The sequence below is a fragment of the Xyrauchen texanus genome, chromosome 37 (assembly GCF_025860055.1).
Source record: "Xyrauchen texanus isolate HMW12.3.18 chromosome 37, RBS_HiC_50CHRs, whole genome shotgun sequence".
NCBI lineage: Eukaryota > Metazoa > Chordata > Actinopteri > Cypriniformes > Catostomidae > Xyrauchen > Xyrauchen texanus.
Window position 1 is genome coordinate 29,605,252 of NC_068312.1, and position 22,997 is coordinate 29,628,248.

Here is a 22,997-nt window from a genome sequence, read left to right on the forward strand (position 1 = left end):
GTGTAGTAAACCGCAGACCAGAATTTCATTCAGAACATACATTAAAAAATATTTTAGCCTATTTTTAAGATTTATGCATTTCATAACAAAATTCAATCAAATTGAATTGTTTAATGTTTAACAAAATTAAATTAATAAAACGTTAAATATTTAGTTTCATTTTATTAAAGATAATTCAGTTAAATTTGATGGAATTAAGTGTTGCTTATGTTCGTAGTTTCATTCTGAAAAAACTTTTTTTAGGAAAGTGCAACAAGCCCAGTAACCACCGAGCCAGATGTAGAAGAAGAAGAGGAAAGAGCAGAGGAGCAGACTGCCACCAGCAAACTAAAGGTGAGCGGCAAGTTAGAAAACTCCACACACACACAAAAACAGTTCCTTCAACATTAACAATTACTTCCATTTGTCTGTGTTCATGTGTTAATCATACTGCACTAGCCAAGACCCTTTTTTTAGATTGAATGCAAGTATAATTTAACTCTAAATAAAAAAATAAGTTTTCACATAATGGCTTTGGATTTTGTGGCGTGTGTAGGCAGAGTCTATGGAGCCAGAAAAGAAGGAATCTGCCCTGTCAGCTATAGTCCCGCCCACCAACCTGCCAGCTGGTCCAAGCGTTGACTTTTTCCAGTCTGACCCCTTCACTGAGAGTAAGATCTTTACACATAGCAAACTAATCAACAGTGACTAGTTAGTAATTACTACACTTGTTTAAAAATTCTAAATTTGTCTTTTGCAGGTTACCCATTCACTGATGACCCTTTCTCAAAAGTTGACATTTCTGGTGATTATTTTCCTGCCGTCTTATATGTTGCAAAAATACATTAATAGCACAAATGCATTGTGGCTCATGCAATGTTACTCCTTTTCTTTTCCTGTCCAGATCCTTTCGGTGGGGACCCCTTCAAAGGCACCAATCCATTTGCAACAGACAACTTCTTTAAACTGTCTTCAGTTGATTTCCCTTCAGGAGACCCTTTCAGCTCCTCTGACCCATTTAGCACCACCACAGACCCCAAAGACCCTGATCCATTCACATCCAGGACCAACAATGCAGTTGCACCAGACCCATTTTCTTCTAGCAGTGGTAGCATCCAAGACACGGATCCATTTGGATCCAAAATGGATGCCCTGGCAGACTCTGATCCCTTCAGCTCAGCTGGCACAGGGCACGATCCATTTGGAGGGTCAGAGATTCCTGCAGTGAGTATTATAAAGCTAAACTCTATCTTTTAACATCTTGTTAGAATTGATATGTTGATAAGAACAAATAGCATCTGTTGCTCTTGATTTGTGGTTAAATTCTGTTTTGTTTTCACAAGGAAACTGAACTGGGTACATTTTCATAGAATATCTTGTTACATAATGTGTCTTACCTTTTAAACTTCCTGTTGTTTGTGGTGCTGTTGGTATAAAGCCTAAATCAAGCTTTGGAATTTTTCCCACATCCCAAACATTGTGCTTATAGAGTATGTGATGTGTTTTGAATTTGTTTATCAGAACTAGCATGGGTTAAAGGATTGGCTGGATTTGATCCTAATCTTGATTTCTTAATCTGAATTTCATCTTTGATCTATATTTTTTGTTTTCACAGAGAGATAGGCCAGTAGCAGCCAATGATCCTTTTGCACAAAGAGGAAATTCAGTGATCGCTAACTCAGACCCGGGTAGGACAAACATTGTTATTGCTGGCTTATCTCAAGCAGTCTTTGTTTGGAAGTTTGAGTTGTGTTTTATTAATAAAGTAATTAACAACAGAACAAGTAGTTAACCAGTCAATACTAGTACACATCCCAATCCATCTCTCTTTAAACATTTGCCAGGGTTTGCAAGGTCCTGGAAATATCAGAGATTAATTTTTTTCCCAGGCCTGGAAACGTCATGGAAATTTCCACAGTGAATATAAATAAAAAAATGTAATTGGCTAAAGATATCTCTTGTGAAAATCCTCCAGTAATCACAAATAAATGGAAAGGTCACGGAAAAGTCGTTCAGACTGCGGCTATGCTGCTGGGGCAGGCGTGTAGATGAGCATTTTAATACGAGGATGCACAAGACTACATGCAAAACCTAAACTGACACAACATTAAAATGTGTTATCAATGACTTCATGCTTGGTTTTGAGTAGAAATCAGACGAGACCAGTAAAAGAAGCTGTATTTACTACTCGTTGATGATTTACTGTAATATATACACTACTGGTTTTTACATTTTAGAATATTAGTAAAGTCAACAAAACAATGGAATAACATATTGGAATTGTGTTGTGTAAACAAAATCCAAAATAAATCATAACCGTGTTATATTTTTGCATCTTCAAAATAGTCACCCTTTGTCTATAATTTGCACTTTTGTTCTCTTGTACTCTTGACATTTTCTCAACCAACTTCTTGAATTATCATGTTGGGATGATTTTTAAACAGTATTGATGGAGTTCCCATCTATGTTGGGCACTTATTGGCAGCTTTTCTTAATTATTTGGTCCAATTTATCAATTAAATATTTTTTTATTTTTAGCAAATTGTAGTTTTAGAATGAAATAAATTAATATGGTGGTACAATTATTTTTTTTGTCTACAAAACCAATTTCAAACATTTAAGCATACCCCTTCAGATCAAAAGATTTTTAAGATCATGAGAAACATTTCAGTCAATTGTTTCAAAAGTTTTGACCGGTAATGTAAATGCTGTAGATAATGTGTAATTTGTCATGTTTAACTTCTACATTCATGATATACAGTGGATGTAAAAAGTCTACACACCCCTGTTAAAATGCCAGGTTTTTGTGATTTAAAAGAACGAGACAAAGTTAAATCATGTCAGAACTTTTTCCACTTTTAATGTGACCTATAATGTGAACAATTCAATTGAAAAACAAACTGAAATCTTTGTGGGGGAAAAATGAAAATGAAAAACCTTACAATAACCTGGTTGCATACGTTTCTCTTACTGTAAGTTTCTCTTACTGCCCTCTGGAGTAAACAGGTGGTACTACAAGCTTGCATTCCTGAGGAAACATTCTTATGGTTCGGGGCATTTAGATTAATTGCGAATATTAATTATAAATAAATAAACATATATATATATATATATATATATATATATATATATATATATATATATATATATATAAAACAGCTCACCAGCACTTACTTGCAGCATGCATATGATGCCCCCTTCTCGGTTTTCTTAATATCTTTTTAGCTTGCATATTGTCAAAAGTCTGGCGAGTAAAAACTAAAATGTACTAACCAGTGGTGATTCTTTCTCCAACATCTCCATAGAGGGTTGAATACAGACAGATGAATGATTTTAAGAGGCATATCTCACTTTGGGCAGATGTGTGAATGGCATTCGGCTGCAGACAGCACATGATTGAAGCAGCATATCAAACTACAGAGTGAACAGGCACTTAAAAGAAAATACAAAAAAATTGCCTGAAATATTCTTTGAAAATGTATCTACGCAAACGGTCGTAATGATATAGGTTAGTTTGCACCAGCTCGCTAATAACTCTGCACGCCGGTGTTCATGTGACTGATCTTAACTGAAAAAAATAACATAACTGGAATTAGCTATCAGCTTTAAAGTACTATAGGTGGAGCTCTAAGTCTCACCAACCGATGACGTGGACCAATAGCTGTAGTGTTTAGCAGTCGGTACGAAGTTTTCCTGAAACTAAGTGCTGGTGAGCTGTTACGAACTACCGAAACCAACTAAAATTGCCTTCATTTTGGCCAGATTTAGTTCGAAATGTCACACCCGTTCGTTCTTCGTTTCGAATGATGTGTACCAGGGGGCCTTGAGTTTCCACTGTAAATGTTTTTACTACTTTTCATGCATTACCTCAAGTTTAGTTACTGTCTACATGTGGATGATTCTACTATTCTAATCAGAAAGTATCCAAAAATCCTGCATCTTGTGTTCTTTGTTTCAGATCCATTTGCCGCAGTATTTGGCCACGAGACTTTTGTTGGAGGTTTTGCAGACTTCAGCAGCTTAGCAAAGGTAAAAATCACCTTATCAATGTTGGTGTCACCCCAACACAATTTGGCTTGTAAAGGGATAGTTTGGATAGATGTTAGGCAGAATGACGGCCTCAGTCACCATTTACATTCATTAATTGGAAAAAGATGCAATAAATGTGAATCGTGACTGACACAAGCATACAGCCTTTTGTATTCTATGGAAGAAAGTCATACAGGTTTGGAACAAAACAAGGGTGAGTAAAGTATACCAGAATTTTTATTATTGGGTGAACTAATCCCAGAATTTCACCCACATGATTTAAATGATATGATGCAAATTGAAATTGGATTGCAGCTGTTCCTTTGCATTTCAGTCTAATGGCACTGACCCATTCGACTCGAGTACAAACCCGAATTTATTTAAGGGGGACACTGGGTCAGATGTGCCCCCAGCATTACCACCCAAAACCGGAACACCCACCAGACCACCCCCTCCACCTCCAGGTGAATCCTTAAATAGGTTCCTGCTCTGTTGTCCCGTTTACTTCTGGTATTTGGATCTGTTTCAGGTAATCTAATCCAAAGTGAACCGGGCTAAATATAGGTGTAAACAGAGTTCAAGGTGTTTTCTGATCTGATCACTCAAAATTACATTCAGAGGTTGTCAAAAACCTCATGTGACCACATCGCGTTGTAGTGTAAATGCTAATGCTGATCTAAAAGACCACCTGCTCACCTTTCAATCTACAGCTACGTTAAAACAAGAGTTTTAAAATAGGGGTGCGAATCATAAGGTAACTGCCGATACAGTATAATATTGATAATTATGTCACCATACAATATTATTGTGAGTCTTTATTTTTGGTGTATTGCGATTCAAAACTATGATATATTGCGATATTTCACATAATGTTTCTCATTTGTTCTTAAGAGAACTGTTTCCAAATCACCAAATGCATTGTTAAATTAATATAAATTGCTAGTTTACAAAACATGGCCAGTTTATTTCCTAATATCTTTGTACAATGCCAAGCCACAAGCATATAAGACTCATAATGGATCCCTATTTCTGTGGTTAGGTCAATGTAGCTAATCTTTCTAAAAATATAGTATTTATGAATACAATATGATTTATTATAACACCGTTTCAATACACAAACGTATAATTGATTTCACCTAAAAGGTTAGCCTATTTTATATGATACTAACATTTATGTAAAAATACCTCAGTTAAAATTACGACTGTAAAATCATGATACATTTTAGAAAGTGAGGGTGATTATGTATAAAGCAAGATAACTGCCCCTTCTAAGGGACTATTGTAGAATTCCTAGCTCAATTTGGCAAATATAATTTTTTTCCCCATCACCACAATATTAATGTGGAAAAATGTAAATGGTAATATCGATATATGATGTGCAAACAGGGATACAATATCACGAGGGAAAAATATCACTATACTTTAACATATCAATATTTTTCCCCACTCTATTTAAAAATATATTGAGATCAGAGACACTCCCTTCAAATTCTGAACAAAAGTGGTAACAGGAGATCCATTTGAGACGCTTCATGTTACTGCCAGGTGTACAGTGATGTGTCTAGCCTGACCAGACCAGTTGAGAGCCAATCACAGGAGATGCAGTTTAATACCAGGTGTAAACGGGATGTTGATGTTTTTTACATTTGGTTGTATTTGGAGGGAAACTGGCTCGTTTGCATCAGATCTCTGTAGTCCACATCTAATTAGCATGTTGTCTGTGTATGTGTATTTGTGTGTCCTTTAAAGGTAAGGGGTCCAACATCCACAGATCGGAGTCGTCTGAGTCATTTCAGAGGGGCGGTGTGTTGAAGGCCCAGGGCTCTGGAGAATTCTCTTCCCTTCCCGCTAAAGACTCGGTACAAGACCCCTTTGCCCCTTCCTCGCCCCTCCAAGCCCCACGTGACCCCACCCGATTCGCCAGCTTTGACAAAGTGAGCTCCTCCCCTTCTCCCCCTCCTGAACCCCAGTAGTGTGAACCCTGACATTTCACCTCTGACAAGAAGCAGCCTTGACCTCTCGACACCTTACAGCCAAGTCTTCGTTTTCTTTTTGTTTTACTGGAAAGAAATATTCATCCAATATTTCATGTCCTTTGCTTTATTGTCTGTGTTTTTTGATAAGCTGAGCCACATAACTTTAAAAAAAACGTTTTCTATGTAAAGTTTTTTGTAAATATAGTTGAGCTTTTAATTAAATTATTTAACAACTCTTAAGTTAAAGGGATAGTTCACCCAAAAAATTTGAATTCTCTCATCATTTTCTCACCCTCATGCCATCACAGATGTGTATGAATTTCTTTCTTCTGCAAAACACAAATGAAGATTTTGAAGCTCCAAAATCCACATAAAGGGCAACATAAAAGCTCACTGGCTGTGGAAGGAGAGGCGGGGCTGCTTGCAGGCTGTTCTCAATTTACCCCTCGTATTGTTTTGCCATGTTCTCCCCATTGGTTGAGGTTTGATTCCATCTTGCACGTTCATTGCCTCTCCATATCTTGGTTCACTGATTTGCCTTGCCTTGCCTTACCTTGCACTGCACGAACTAATCACTGTCTCCACCTGTGTCATTGGGCTGCTCCTTTCCGTTTGGTCCTTATTTCATTGGTTAAGCACTCCCTGGTTGCATCTAGATAAGATCTGTTTTGTTTTTATATAGAAAATATAGAAAATGTGCTTATTTAAATTAATCAACTAAGGTGCCAGCGGTACTTGTTGGCTACTTTTTGTATTATTTTTAAATGTACAATTAAAGAGCTTGTCTTCTCTGATTTTCCCACTGTGACCTTTCTTTATCAGATGATACATCAAATAAACTAAGATTTGTTATGATGACATATACTGCTCTGCAAAGGCAAAATGCCATATCTACACATTTGTCCAAAATTGAGTTATGACCTAATCTGGTCTCTTATACCATAATCTGTTAAATTATGCACAACTCTATTCAGATTGAGAGAAAACAGAGTGAGACTGTTTTATAATTCCATTTTGGATGGACAAGCAGTGTTTACTGCATTGTTTCTGAGCGTATGCTTTATAGGGCAGTATACTGCTTTGATATTTAAGATCAAGTCTTTGTAAAAGAAAAGATCCTACCTTCAAAATTAATTTAGTTTTCATGGTGTGGTGTTTTCTGTTTTGTCCCTTGTGACTACATTTCTTCATTAATGGTCGCGCACACCTAAACATCTGTGTGAAATGCCTGCATGTAAAGCATGGTGTGCTGAATGAGCAATCCAGGCCTTGTCACATGATTTTATCTAAGGACTCCCTCACCCAAAAAGTACACTATAAGTCACAAATTTTGACACTTTTGACTGAATTTATGTTTTTCATTGCCTTAAAGAATCTCTTGTGATCTTAAGTGCTTATTCTAAAATGGTTGAAATTAGTTCTGAAGACAAATTGTGTCCGGACCAGATTTTGTATTAAAAGAAGTGAAAAAGTGGCCATCGTATTTGGGAACTCCTTCAATACTGTTTAAAATCATCCCTTGTGGCACCTCATGAGGCTGGTTGAGAAGATGCCCAGAGTGTTCAGATCTTTAATCTAGTGGCAAAATTGAAGAAACTAAAATGTAGGATAGATTTAATGAGGCTAGTTGTCTTTGTCACTACATCATTTCCTAAACATTTTATAGTGTTAATTCATAGTTTGGATTATATGGTTGAAGGAAGAATGAGATGGTGTCACGAAACTTTTGAATGTAAGTGTATATAAAGAAAAACAGCATCATTTCTCAACTTCAGTCATTATTTTTAATCTGTGATGGCTGCAGTTAACAAAATAACGAGTCCTTTAGTAACAGATTATTTAGATTCTCCTTCCATGTTAAAAACTATTCCAAAACATCACTGTTAACACTCTCTGAATGTTTCCACATCATAGTCGTTGTGAGACGATGGATATCAGCGGTTAGTGAGATGGTTTACAATTCTTTGGATTTGTGAAATGCAGACTAAAACTCTACAGTAGATGCCTGTCCCTATTTGACAATGGAGAACTGCTTTGGTTCATGTTGACATTGACCCAACGGCACTTCATTATATGAGATTAAAGGGGGAAGTGTGTAATTCTCGATATTCAAATGCTTATGCATACCTTGAGACAACAAGAAGCTCGACCAACCTAACAAAGGTTCAACCAATGGCATAAGTTTGGGTTGGGACTACTTTGTTTGTCTGACCAATGTTAGATGAGGTAGTTTTTGGGATAGCTGTCTAAAAATAATTATTTAGCCATTTCGGTTAGTTATGCTAGTGACACCGAAATTACACACTTAACCTTTTCTTTCACATTTGTATATTGATGTCTGTAACAGACTGTTGATGGCGTTTCAGCCTTAAAGGGATAGTTCACCCAAATATTACAATTCTTTCATGATTTACTCACCCTCATGCCATCCCAGATGTGTATGATTTGGGGCCTGGGTAGCTGGGTGTGCTGAGTGACTCCAGCCAGATCTCCTAAGTAACCAAATTGGCCCGGTTTCTAGGGAGGGTAGTGTCACAAATGGTGTAACCTCCCCGCAGTCGCGATAATTGGTTCCCGCTCTCAATGTGGCACGTGGTAAATTGTGCGTGGATCGCGGAGAATAGCCTCCACATGCGGAGTCTCCGCAGTGTCATGTATGATGAGCCACATGATAATATGCACGGATTGACGGTCTCAGAAGCGGAGGCAACTGAGACTTTTTTTTCCACCACCTGGATTGAGGTGTGTAACCACACCACCACGAGGACCTTCTAAGTAGTGGGAATTGGGCATTCCAAATTGGGAGAATGTGTATGAGAGATGTGTATGATTATCTTTCTTCTGCAGAACACAAATAAAGATTTTTAGAAGAATAACTCCGCTCTGTAGGTCCATACAATGCAAGTGAATGGGTACCAAAACTTTTAATCTCTAAAATCTGCGTAAAGCGATCATAAAAGTTATACATATGACTCCAGTGGTTAAATCCATGTGTTCAGACATGATAGGGGTGGGTGTGAAACAGATTTAAGTAAATTTTTATCATAAATTCTCCTCCTTGCCCAGTAGGGGGGCGATATGCATCAAGACTGTGTATCAACAAAAACAGAAGGAGATAGTGAAGGAACACCTATCATATTGCTTCAGAATATTTGTATTTACCCATCTGTAGTACAAGTCATCTGGAGTACTTTTATGTTGAGATATAGATATATATATATGTGTATATGTGGATTTTGGTGCTTCAAAATTGTGGCAGGCATTGTATGGACCTACAGAGCTGAGATATAAAAATAAAAAAATTATAATAATAATTTGCATCTTGCAGAAGAAAGTAAGTCATACACATCTGGGATGGCATGAGGTTGAGTAAATGATGAGAGAATTTTCTTTTTTGGGTGAACTGTCCCTTTAACTCCGCAATCTTACGATCAGGTTAATAGCTCACAGTGTTGAGAAATCATACTTCATGTTAGTGCAAATTGGAGGGGTGTCTGATGAGGTTATGGTGTGTGTGTATGTGTGGAGCAGAACCCCACAGAGGAGGACATGATAGAATGGGCAAAGCGGGAGAGTGAGAGAGAGGAGAGGGACCGTGTGGCTCGTTTGACCCAGCAAGAGCAGGAGGATCTGGAGCTGGCGATTGCCCTCAGCAAGTCTGAGCTGTCCTGACACTAACTGGACACAGCACCACCGCTGCCACCACCACCACCCGAATCGCACTAACAGAAAAGGGGAGGGAAGGAGGCATCGCTTTAACCATCTTTATAAGCAGAATCCTTGGTTCCATCTTCGTCTCCAGCCACTTGGTAATCATTTAGGATTCCAGCTCCATTTGTCCACTGACTTCTCCTGGAACTGATTGGATAGTGCATGAAGGTCAAATGAAGATGGAGGAAAAGTTAACCGACACAATGCTGCCTTGATGGCTTGAAATCTAGAGACCTCCAGGAATCTCCTGCTTCAATTAGGATTGATGTGACCCATCAATAGCGCATGAAAAGAAAAAAAATGACTTGTGTTTTTGAACAAGTCTATCCCCCTACTTCTATTTTAGAACTAATTGCAATGTGGTTCGTTTATCTGTGAAGTGGAGTTATGGTTGAAGAAATCCATAACTAACACTCAGTCCCATCCTTTTTTGAGGTAATAATAACTTTCTGGGCAGCTTCATTCACTTTTCAAAGTTTCAGAGAGAATTCTCTGACACAAGAGGTTTATTGTGGGCATGTCGATCCAGTCTCAGGAACATATCCCACAAGCCTTAAAACCTGCAGCCTGTTCAGTGGAATTTCAGCTTAGGTGCTTGCTTCTTAATTCCATTGATACAATATCATCTTACAGAAACGGATACTGGTATTTCATTTTTACCCTACTAAATGTTCAGAACAACACAACCGCCGTTTTACTCCATGCTTAATCTTTATAATCGTACAGTACAGTATTTATACTTTATCTAGACCTTTTGAAGAATGTCAAAATTCCTGACAAACTACTAAGAGTCACTATTTGACACATTACCAATTTACGAAGAGCTGTTATTAACAATGAAAATGTACATATTTGTGAATTGTTTGCCAGTTATCTTGTGCTACAGTGCATTCATATCTTAAATAATATTCTATTTGATCAACAAAAAAATAAAGTTTTTGTAAAATGCTAAATAATAGCAGTTTGCTTTACACTTGTAACAGAGACTAAATGCTCCCTTCATCTTCCTCCTATTGTCAAGTGCCCAAGCAATAAGATGAGATGATTTAAAATCCTGGAACATAAATGGAGCAGATCTTGTATCCTGCATTATATTTACAGAAAGCTTTGAGTAAATTTGAGTATATCATTTTTAACCCTTTTTAATAAGGTTGCAATCTATTTTCTAGTGTCTACTGTAAGTCCAATATGATCAATCAATCTGGTGTTGCTTTTTGCTTCATAGCATTACTCTTCACAGAAGCACCCTGAATGCTCACTTTGCTAGATGTTTTCTATGTCAATTAGGATATAAAACCCACTAGATTGTGCCGCTTGCCTTTTATTCATCCTTGTCACTACCACATTTTGAAAGACATTTTAAAACAATGTCCTGGGGATTAATAATGCCCACGCGTCACAGTTTTATATGTGTGTGGGTTTTTAAGTTAAATTGGTTTAAGCTTTGAAGCTTTTTAAGCTTTGTAATTTGTAACATGTCTTAACCATTTCAATTGTCTGTATGTAGTTTCACCAGTAGGTGGATCTACCAAGACACTATTTGCATTAAGCCTGAAAGACAAGAACCTGCTTTCTAGGTTCAGCCTCATGGACATTGTCTGGACTCTGGAGTCTTCAATGACTAAAGGGCAGCATCTGTTCCATGTTTGTACAATTGATTTGCTTTGTGAAAGTGTTCTTTCAGGCAGATTTTATATATGAAAGCATTTGACAGCAAGATGCTAGAAGGGACAAGAAAGAATATGCATTTTTCTAATACTTTGTTAAAAGTTTACAGTATTGACATTAATATTTGCATTTTGGTTTAGGACACTAGCTTGGCTTTGGTGAAAATAAAGCACAAAAGATAGAAGGGATAGCCAACCTCTCCAGTGTCTAATCTGTTTTTTGTTTTTTCTGCCCAATGCAATATTTAACTGAAAATTATAAGGATTTGGAGCATTACTGCCAATGTAGACAGAAATACAGCATTACAAAACACCTATTCGCAATCCTTATTTCAAACCCATGGCTTGAGTTTATGGCTGCTGCTTCACTGTTTGCCCTGATTATTGTTAAAATATTATTTTGTCTTTTGTTGCTATCATATGTATGTATGTATATGCTTTGTGTGCCTCTAAAAGAAAACCACTTATATATGTTGCCTTTTAAGAACAGGCTAATTGTATTTTATTTCCTTTATTGGAGGCGATTATTTAAATATGTTAAGTAACATGTAATTAAAATGAACAAAATATTAAACCATTCAAAATATATAGTTTGGTTGTTTTTATGGTTTGTCTTATTTATATTCTCTGCCTATTATGATGATTGTTATAAAATGTAAGTTATAAAAAAAATATATATATATATATATTTTTTGTGGATCTCTCCTACCAGATTTGGCATATGTATGGAAAGGTATAGGCTGCTCCTCATAAGAGTAGTGTAAAATGTATATTCATTCAACATAATGCAATTGTTTCTATGAAATGTGGGTGGGGGTTGTGGATGGTTGGAAATGAGATGGCTGTGACTCAGTGTGCCCACTTTTTTGTGTAGGTGCCTTGTGCCACCCCCGGCAAGACGCCGCCCCTGATGGCTGCCCATGTCCCATGCCTAAATCCGCCCCTGGATGAAATATCTGATTTATTAATGCATGGTCTCTTAACATATTATGAATTAATTTGCTTAAAAACAAATAGTTGACTGTCATATATAACAAATTAATATTTTTGAAATAAAGTACTTAAGTTTAAATACTTTTGCAAAATCATTGGTTTCCATCATCTTTCAGGTAGACACGCCCCTTCCAATGTCCCAACTTGGAAACTCGAGTATCATCTAGAATTCTGACTTTCCCCACTCATTAATGCAACTTTGCTTTGTCATTCATGTGCTCATAACTCCTAATTATGATATTTCCAACTCCGCTTGAAGGGCACATTAACTTGACAATGCACATTAGCTGGACCAACCTGACAACTAGTGTTTTTACCGTGATCTGATCTAAAGAAACAATTTATGGTACAATTTTTGATTGATTGTAATCTTGACCAACCATATATCCCCCAATTCAAGTTTATAGGAGCTGTAATTTCATGCCATTTGTATCCATAGAAAATAGCTGTCCGGGAGCGTTCCCAAGATGGCTGCTTATTAGACTGATTTGTCTTGAAATGGACTTATCAGTCTAATATCTAGACCGCTCAGCACTTTGGAATCAGTATCATAAATTGCCTGAAAAAAAAAAATATGGATTATAATATTTACAAAGCGTATTATTATTTTCATGTTATAGATTTACATATCACAATTACGCCATATCACATTTTAAAAAACAAATCTTGTTAAACTGTGTCCGGGGTGTTAGTTTTGGTTGTGCAAGGCGAACCTCAACAAATGATTGAAGATGCCCCTGAAAATTTGTGGATAGTTTCTAAACAACAACCAGGGCAGGAACCACCATAGACTTTGAGGGGGACATATCCCCCCAATATGCACATTTGTGACTGACCGATATTCAATGGCTGACACTTACATTATTAGTTACATTTGGTTCCCCCAATCCTAAATGTTAGAACATTGACTACTACAACATAACCATATGGTAACATTTTAAAATAATGTTCCTTCATTAATGGGTAAGCACACAGGAACAAATAAGTAGCACAACATTTATATTTTAGTTACTACTATTAACTAACAAACAACTGTGATTAACTACTTAATAGCACACACAGATGAATGCATTAGTTCACTATTAGGTAATCAATAACTATTTTTTTTTCATACTTCCTGGAGAACTACTAAGTAACTATACTGTTTCATGGTTAATGATAAACTAATCAAGAACTAATTCAGAACAAAGGATTAGAGCTACATTAACATATTAATCACTACTATTAACTAATACACAAGATTGTACACCTAATCGGTAGGTAATATCAGACAATATTATAAGAAGGTTAACTATTAATAACTAGTAAATGTTGTTATGCGTCCTATAGAGAACTCTAATAGGCAGTGCTCAAATTGAATTAAGTCTTATGGGGGGTGGGGGGTCCCCACCATAACAATTTTTTTTTGGCGGTAGTGGTGGTGGGGCCAGGGTTGGGCTTAATACTGTCTGATACTGTTAGTCTCGCAATATACAATTTATACAAAATATACATTATATTTATTTGATCAACTATTTATTAAAAACAGGCTTGCATAAAAGTACAGGCTTTTGTGTTGATAAAGAATTAAAAAATATACATTTTCAGTCCAATGTTATATAACAAAGAGAGATGAGCTACTATTCTTCTTTTAAATGACTTACTCCAAGTAATACTGGATTTAGAGGTGACAAAGCAGCAGACCCAAAAGGGCAACTATGGCAAATGTACCAGGGGAATACATAAGGCACTGGAAGACCCATGAAAGCATGTGACTTCAAAATACACTGAAATGTCTCAAAAACAGTAGAAAATAATCAGATGGTTTCCAGACTCACTGGATGGTATCACTGTCAGATTCAGCAGTGGCACAGGAATAATTATTTCATAATGTCTCAGAAAGCAGTGATCAAGGAGCAGTCAGTAACTTCAAAAGGACCTGTATAAGGGCCTTTTGTATTACTTAAACAGTAGCAAGAGGATGGCAAAATACTATCAGGCTGTAATGATACTATAGAGAGGAGATTAGGTATGAACCCAGGTGCGGGAGCTTTATTCAAAGAGTGCAGGACAACTGGGCAAACAGGATACTGTCTTTAGAATAGATCATAAATTTAACATAGGCATGTCCACAGGAGATTCTCAAAAGACAACTCCGCATTCATCCATAACAGCTGTCAATGTAATTTCAGGAACCAGTGGGTGAAGACATAAACCAAAACTCATGACCTCGCTTCAGCCCCGCCCCGCCACTTCAGCTCCAGCATCCAGTATTGCTAATGCCGATAGGATTAGATGTGTGATGGATGTGTAGTTTCACGATTTTGTGTATTCTATTCAACTAGATTTATTAAGTAATTCAAAAATTCATAAAACTGCTAAATATAAAATGACTGGAAAACACACACTCTATGATAAACATATTCAAACATGTTCTATGACTAAAAATGTATTGTAAAAATATTTTTTTTCCTTAAAAACATTTTAAACCTTTAAATTAGATTAAAACATTTTGTTTATCTAATATAACATCTCTGACATCCTTATGTGTCATTGACCCATATACAGATACCAGACACTTCAATTTGACAATACAAATATAATTCATCACATTTAAGACACTATTTAATGTGTTAAATTAGTTAATGTGGTGATGAGTAATTAATTAGTAGTTATTTTAATGTAGCCAAAGTTAGCTATTAGTTCTCAAAGAGGCAATAAAATTCAGTAATTATTGATTGGCTAATAATAAACTATCACAGTCATCAGTTTGTAATTACTTACATCGTGTTTCCATATAAGTTGATAGTAGTGACTTAAGAGTTAATGTAGTGCAACTCATTTGTCCTTCATTAATTCTGGCATCATAACCTGTTAATGAAGGAACCGTTTTCTAAAGTGTTATCCATAGCGTTTCTTCCTGAACTGTTAAAATGGAGGACTTTAAGACCAGGGAAGAGTTGCAGCGCCGCCTTTCAGTTTTCACTTAGGCGGCGATTTCCAATCAAAAGTGATCATCCCTATGCCCTACTCACTACAAAGGACACTGCTCTTGATGTGGGCTCTCTAAAGAGAGCATGGCATTACAGTTTGAATGTACTTTTCACTAAAAGTAGGCCCTTTGTGAAAAAAATGTACTTGCTTACTTTTGTTTGGAACGACTTATTGAGTGGCGTCACCTTCCCGAAGTGCCCTTCAAGGGCGCAAAAATGCCTTTTGAAACGCCTAAGATCTCTTTTATTGTGGCAATGGGTTTCTCCACACCTCCCATGCTTCACATGCAGGGACAACGACAGTAGAGAAACACACGTCCAGCTTTACTTCGCAAACAGAAGTTCATCACCTGTAATAGGTAAAGTAACGAATGCCTTGGTGACTACCATACTCTCCAGTGTATTATTGGATCCTCTGTCTTCTCTTCCTCTTTGGAATGAGTTTTTGGAGGCGCAACAAGAAGAATGACAACAAAAAGTAAGTTGACTGTCGGTACATGTTATCAGATATCGTTGGTCAGGTGGAGACAAATCGACCTTAAAGAGATACAGGCATTAGATGAAGGAACTGACCTTAATACTGTCTGATTCAGTATTGTGAAGATTTGCTTTTGGAACAAAATATTCTGATAGTCTGCATTTAATTGTTATCGAGTCTAAAAACCATCCTGAAATGTCTTAAGTCGAGCGAAGCTACAAAGCGAACTTTTTTAGCTGAATTTACGTAGGAAAAGTCTGTCAAATAGATCTGACGATTTCATGTTGTATTCATGATGCACTGTATTCTTAAATGACTAACAACTGTTTTACTGAAATAAAGTTCATAGTTACCTGGATGGTTTGGTAATACTTTAATATTAACATTAATAAGTCATACACGTGTAGCAGTTTATAAACAAACATATGTAATGCTTGATATGAAACGAATATAGGGATAAAAAAAAAAAAAAAGATTTGAATCAACAGAGTAATGACGTAGTACCGTATTTGTAGCCTAGAGTATAATATTAATGACATTATTTACCTGTCCCAGATTTCATTAGTGAATATCACATCATTGTTCAAATTAAGTGGTATAATCCAATGTCAGCCCTATAAGGACAACGGGGGAAATGCATTAAAATTACATAAACTTTTTAAAAGTTTCTGCGCAGTTAGATTCTTGTCATCATATTGAAACATCTTGATTTCCCATTTATCTATATAGTATTTGTACTAATTTAGTTTTTATTTCTAAAGCAAATTACGTGAACCCCAACAGTGCAGTAAGTGTCAATCAAAATGTCTAATGTAAACAACAATGTAGTGGATGATGTTTGAGCAGGTATGAGATTTGGAGGGGGAGCTGATTAGCTGAGACTTGTTCTCCTCAGGTGTAATTGCGCCTCCCCATTAAAACCCGATGTCGTCACACCTTCTCCTCCATGCTGTCTGTTAATGCTTAACACAATGTATTATTTTATGACAGAGGTGTGGATTTTCCTTTGCCATATCATAGTTTGTGTTATATGTGTTCTTTGTAAAAGTTCTTATCATCACTGATTTGTTCTGTTTCATAAAACAAAACAACTTTGCATTGACGTCAATGGTACTTTGTCAGTGTTCTGTCATTGCTATTTTCTGTTTACTTACAATAAACTAAAATTAAATATGCTGTTAACTGTATATAACACATACAGCTGTTACTACAAAGCAACAGCGTTGGGAGTGTTACTATTGAAATGTATTCCACCACAGATTACAGAATACATGCTGTAAAATGTAATTTGTAATGTCTTCCATTAGATTACGCAAGGTCAGTAACATATTCTAAATACTTTGGATTACTTCTTCAGCACTGGTAGATTTTTTTCACTTGGCTATAAAAACTCTGCCAGTACAGTAAGACAAAATACACAGGTTAAAAATACATTCTTTGAAAAACCTAAATATATTATGCATTGTTGTTTATAAATCAAATTGATTTTGTTTTAAAGATTATAAGATATTTTTACAGGAAAACAGTGCAAAGATTATTATCAAGAAAATGATTTTTGCTCTTATATCAAAGGTCTTACTAGAACAATTTTAATTATGATCCAATGTGAATTTTCTTGATAAAAAAACATGATAGTTTCTGGTAACGTGCATGTAAAATGGCTAGAAATAGCATTTTAGTTTAGTGTAAAACTTACAATTTACACAAAGTTTATTTCTATTTCTTCTACTCCAAACTTACATCAAACTTCTCGTATGAATGTAACACATCATAAGAAAGTGTTTCACCGCTGTTCAAATGCACTTTGGATCACATCATTTATATGTATAAATGTTTTCCATCTCAAAGGACTAAATATTAAATGAAACAAATGACAATAAAATGCAAAGTAATCTCTACAGTAATCAAAATACTTTTTGAATGTAACTGTATTCTGTATAACTGTAGTGGAATACAGTTACTTATATTTTTGTATTTTAATCCCATTACATGTATTCCGTTACTCCCCAAACCTGCATAGCAATAAGCTATCTGGAGTTTCCAGCATATTGTTTTTGTTTGTTGCAGTTGTTTACTGTTCAATGCTGATTAAAGATATTAAAAGAAAATCACAGTTGATAGCTTAATTTGGGGCAGCTGTGGCTCAGGTGGTAGAGCGGTTTGGCCACTAATCGCAGGTTTGGCGGTTCGATTCCTGGCCTACATGACTCTACATGCCGAAGTGTCCTTGGGGAACACACTGAACCCCAAGTTGCTCCCAGTGGCAGGCTAGCACCTTATAACTCTGCCATCATTGGTGTGTGTGTTAATGGGTGAATGAGTCACAGTGTAAAGCACTTTGAAAACTGCTAAGGTTAAAAAAGTGCTATATAAGTGCAGGCCATTTACCATGTTCTGGAAACACATTAAATAATGTCCATCAACAAAGAATACAATATTTAAAAAATGTGCATGCTTTGATCTGCATTTAGGGATCCTCTCAAGGCTGAAGAGTCACTGGTCAGCTCCACTTCTCCACCACAGTGAGTGTGCACTCCTGTTTCCTTCATATCAAGACTTGTTCACATTAGTCAGGAACTGAAACACATCTACACTCTGTATATTGATAAAGAAATAAAACCATTCAACATAGACATGTCATATGAGTTCTTGACTTATAAAAGTGCCTGTAGCTCTAAGATTGTTTCTTGTTTTAGGTCACCTATCATAGAGAAAGATGGGCTGGACCCTGTCATCACTGATTATGGGTAGGATTTCACCTCCACATTTCCTTTTGAAACTCTAATTTGCCCTTTGCTCTGCTGCCGTCACATTTTGTGAAGACAAATGATCTAGAGTCTTGGGTGTTCATGCATAAATGTACATGAATACGGATCTACTGATTAGTCTTTGCGGTGCGAGTCACAGGTAAGAAGGTGCTTATCATGTTCGCTCCTCAAATGTATTTCTTCAATGGAGCACAAAAGGAGATGTTAGGCAGAATGTTTACCTCAGCCATCATTCACTTTTATTGCATACATTGAAAGTGAATGTAATCGGGACTGAACATTTTGTCTTACATCTCCTTTTTTGTTCTGTGAAAGAAAGTCACAACAAATAAAAGTAAAAAGATAAATAAAAAACTTTATTGTTTTTGGGAGAACTGTTCCTTTAAAACCACCATTGGAAATACGTCTCACAAATGCAATTTGAGCTTTATGCCATTGATATGCTGTGTATTGAGAATGCATTAATGTGCTTTGAAATGATAATCTATTTATTAACCATCTGTTTGTGCCATACTAGTATTACTTATGTAGAGATTTCGACTGCTCCAAACGTGTAACAACTTAAGCTCTTATCTGAGCAAATATTGGGTGGGGGGTGGGGGGGGGGCATTCATTATTCAGTGCTTATGGTGAGATCATTTAGTACCTCTGCGTATATGTGTATTTTTGATGTGCAGGTGCAGGTGCTGCTGTGCCAAAGCATTACCTTAGATCTGCTTGGAAATCCCTGCCCCCAATATACAGTAAAGAGAGGCGAAGTGTGCTTTTTTTTTCAGATGACATGCAAACTCTTTAAAGACAACCCCAAATCAAAATTACATTATTTACTTTCATAATATATTTCCCTGGTTTTGTTGTGCACCATTTATGATTAATTGTTATTCTAAAGAAAAAATATCGATTTCATAATCTATGATTCCATCCAAGGATTTTTTGAGAAAAAAGTTTTAGCGCATCAAAATAAAGCTGATGGAAATGCACATTAGCGCTAAAATGTCACAAATGTCAACATAATATTTTTCCATTTAACTCATGTGCATAAACTCTATGTCGATACATCAAATGTCGCGAAAAAATGGTTTGGAAACACTTCTTGTCGATAAAATTGCCATTAACGCAAAAATGTAGTGTCACATGACAGAGTTTGCCCCAATCGTTAGCCTGTGTTAATCATGACAACAGTATTGAAAGCCAATTTATTGTACATGATTATGGATTGATCTTTACGGCATATAGAGCCGATCTGCAAACGTGACACTTCCAGGAGTGCCAACACAAATATTTTGTGCACGTTGAACAAATGTATGGCCACTGTTTGCGATTAATTTAATCACAGTATCCATCCATTTATTTATTAAAGTTGCTTTTCCACACCGTTCAAAATAATAGACGGCAGTCACGGAATTATCCCACAGTACAAAAAACATATAATTTCTGTGCATAAAGATGTTTTAAATTAAGAATAAATGCACATTACTAGGAGAAAAGCTTTAGCCTGCCTTTTTTTTTTTTTTTTGGAACACTTACAGCCCAATTCTATTAAATTATTATTTATCTTACTTTTGAAAAAAATGCCGTCAAAATCCCCTGTATTAAATTACATTAATTACCAAATGAAAAAAATTATTACTAAACGATAAAAGCATTAAATTAAAAAAATAAATTAACAAACACATTTTTTTTTAGACCTATATATGCATTGTCTTTTCTCAAACGTAGCCTGTTCTGTTCTGTAGATGAAAAGGTCGGCTGAATGATGTTCTCAGAATGTTCTACACTTTTTTTCAAGACTATAAACTATCAGAACATTTTTTCCAGTGCCGAGTTCACTTTCAGAAAACAAGCTTTTGAACATTTTAAAACATTTAAATATTTTAAATCTGACCCTCTTTACATCGGATCGCATTTACTGCTTCTTCAGAAAATTTAAATTTGCATTTTGAAGCTAAAATTAATTTGTGATGATAATCAAGTTCAGTTGGTTGTTAAAAGATGCTGGAGTAATATGCGGGACATAATGCAGTTGTGATGGCGATGCTTTTGATTAGATGATTGTTCAAAATATTGAATATCAGGTATATATCATATGTAAACCCTGATATAACACCAAATGTTTTTTTCTTTAATAGCTGTGAACACTGCATATACACATCTATTGATGGTCCTTATACTGAGACAGAAAGTTTCCCCAATACTTGGTGCAGGTTGCCAGCTTGAACAGGGCCATGACAATCCGCTTTCGGGTCGGAACCGGTGCCACCCTGTGATAGGTTTAACATCAGGACCAATATTACAGTCCTGTCAGAAGGGCAACTGCTCCCTTTTGATTGCAATTCCTCCTCTTCTGATTGCTTTTATTTATGAAATTAAAATGATAGTAAACTGGCTAATTTTAATGAATTGTCTCAATGCTCTCTCCATTTTACCAAAACTTCAGAGGAAATAAATTAGGGACATCTGGGAGGCGAATTAGCGGTAAACACACATTTCTGAATGGAAACGGCTTAAGGGCAGATTTATTTTGCGCTAAACCAAAACTTATTCGACAAAGTGTTTTTTTAGGCATGACGTCATCACGCACACCCTTTTTATCAATAATGGGCCATTTGAATGGAAACGAGCAGAAGGCAGGAAATGTCGCAATTTTATTTTGTGCATTTTCACTTTGTCGATAACAAAATAGTGCGGAAGATGTATGGAATCTAGGCGACAGTCATTTAATTAAAATCTAATCCCGGACGAGCCCACTGTATACCATGTGCAGTTGGTTTGTGAGGAAGGTCTGCAGCAGGGGACTTCTTGGATTTAGGTTGTCTTTACAGGTATAGGTGGTGGTGTAGTGGTCTAAGCACATAACTGGTAATCTGGTAATCAGAAGGATGCTGGTTCAAGCCCCACAGCCACCACCATTGTGTCCTTGAGCAAGGCACTTAACTCCAGGTTGCTCTAGGGGGATTGTCCCTGTAATAAGTGCACTGTAAGTCGCTTTGGATAAAAGCGTCTGCCAAATGCATAAATGTAATAAAACTGCTTTTTTGAAGTACAGAAAATTTCCTTTTTTGGGGGGGGAGGGTTAAAAACGTCCACTGATTAATTCTGCACAGTAAGACCAGCAACATGTATTAAGACAGGAAGGTAGGTCCGTTTTCATTTCACTCACACTCAGTCACCATTTACTTTCATGTATGGAAAAAAGATCCAATAAAAGTGAGGCTAGCCATTCTACCTACAGTCATACATACATTTAGAACAGCATGAGGGTGAATAAATGATTAATTCCTCGTTCTCTGATTAATTCGTCTTTCCCCTTACAGTATATATTTACTCTTTATTTTTATTCTTCATCCTCATTCTTCCATTTTCTCTTTAACACGTCATCTCTCACTCCATAACATGCCACATGCACTTCCTTGTGCTGATTCTTTGGTCTGCAGCCGTCCTTTGCATCTCATGATCTCTCTCTCCACCATCAAGCACTGATTTACTAATACAGGGCTATCGTTGTGTCGAGTGTTGTTGACTGATTTAGAGTTTAGATTGTCACTTGACTTTGCTACATCTCTATCTTCGGTTGAGTGGCAGATTCTTAAGTAACCGATTCCGCCTCCACTACATCATTGACCAATCAGAGGCTAGGATGCAATGTGTAGCACAAGGGTGATACTGAGAAGAGGAGGAGGTTAAGGTGGCATGTATAACTGTTTGTGTATTTGTCTGTGTGTGTGTGTGTGTGTGTGTGTGTGTGTGTGTGTGTGTGTGTGTGTAGAAGGCGGGGTGACAGCAAGATAGAGACGATGAGTATGTTCACTTGATAGTCATCCCAATCTTATTAAGCTCTGCGTTCCTGCCCCGCTGTCCTATCTGAAGCCTGTGTGAGTGTGTGTGTGTGTGTGTGTGTGTGTGTGTGTGTGTGTGTGTGTGTGTGAGAGAGTGAGTGTGTGCTGTAGACTGAGGGAAACTGCTGCTCTGCCGATAGCAGCCAGTGCAAAGGCCTGTTCTCACACACACTGTGAATTACTCTGCATCTGTTCTTTCTTCTTTTATTTCTTTTTTCCTCCGTGTCTCTGTCTCTCTTTTTCTCTCTCGCTTTACTGCACTCCTCGATCACACCTTACTAGATGAAAATGTCAAGAGATGCAGAAACTCTGTCAAACGGGTAAGAACGTGGTGTGAATGTTGTTTTGGCAGAGATTGAAGACCTTTTAAGCTATATTAACAGTAACAGTAACATAACAAAGGAGAGTGTTTTCACAGGCTGCATAACTAGAAAAACAGGGAAGGTTTTTGGATATTTTAGACAGGTAATTGTTTTGGATGCTCTTGCTTTCAGAGAGACTGTAATTGCCTTGCTTGCGTTGTGTAGAATTCATGTGTTAAAGGGATAGTTCACACAAAAATGATTGTCATTGTTTACTCACCTTTAC

General features: G+C 36.6%; 2 protein-coding genes across 6 annotated transcripts in view; both read left to right on the forward strand.

The window, feature by feature from the left end:
• Nucleotides 1-12,422, forward strand: part of LOC127630699 (epidermal growth factor receptor substrate 15-like) — a 39,696-nt gene extending 27,274 nt beyond the window's left edge. Inside the window, exons 17-25 of one of the 2 annotated variants that reach the window (XM_052108413.1) lie at nucleotides 244-333; nucleotides 536-650; nucleotides 740-784; nucleotides 884-1,203; nucleotides 1,595-1,667; nucleotides 3,938-4,008; nucleotides 4,343-4,472; nucleotides 5,758-5,942; nucleotides 12,237-12,422. In XM_052108413.1, the coding sequence (XP_051964373.1) occupies nucleotides 244-333; nucleotides 536-650; nucleotides 740-784; nucleotides 884-1,203; nucleotides 1,595-1,667; nucleotides 3,938-4,008; nucleotides 4,343-4,472; nucleotides 5,758-5,942; nucleotides 12,237-12,383 (1,176 nt within the window). In that variant the 3' untranslated portion in view covers nucleotides 12,384-12,422. Of the gene's footprint in view, nucleotides 1-243; nucleotides 334-535; nucleotides 651-739; nucleotides 785-883; nucleotides 1,204-1,594; nucleotides 1,668-3,937; nucleotides 4,009-4,342; nucleotides 4,473-5,757; nucleotides 5,943-9,515; nucleotides 11,999-12,236 lie in introns of those variants that run through there. The other variant, XM_052108414.1, reaches the window with a different exon arrangement.
• Nucleotides 12,423-15,620: 3,198 nt separating this feature from the next.
• The window catches only part of LOC127631113 (tetratricopeptide repeat protein 39A-like), a 31,334-nt gene continuing 23,957 nt past the window's right edge, over nucleotides 15,621-22,997 (forward strand). For 2 of the 4 annotated variants that reach the window (XM_052109102.1, XM_052109100.1), the window contains exon 1: nucleotides 22,483-22,729. Coding sequence is in view for 2 of the 4 variants with exons in the window: in XM_052109100.1 (XP_051965060.1) it covers nucleotides 22,692-22,729 (38 nt within the window). In the remaining 2 variants the exon portion in view is untranslated. Of the gene's footprint in view, nucleotides 15,806-18,276; nucleotides 18,328-18,501; nucleotides 18,553-22,482; nucleotides 22,730-22,997 lie in introns of those variants that run through there. The other 2 variants (XM_052109099.1, XM_052109101.1) reach the window with 2 other exon arrangements.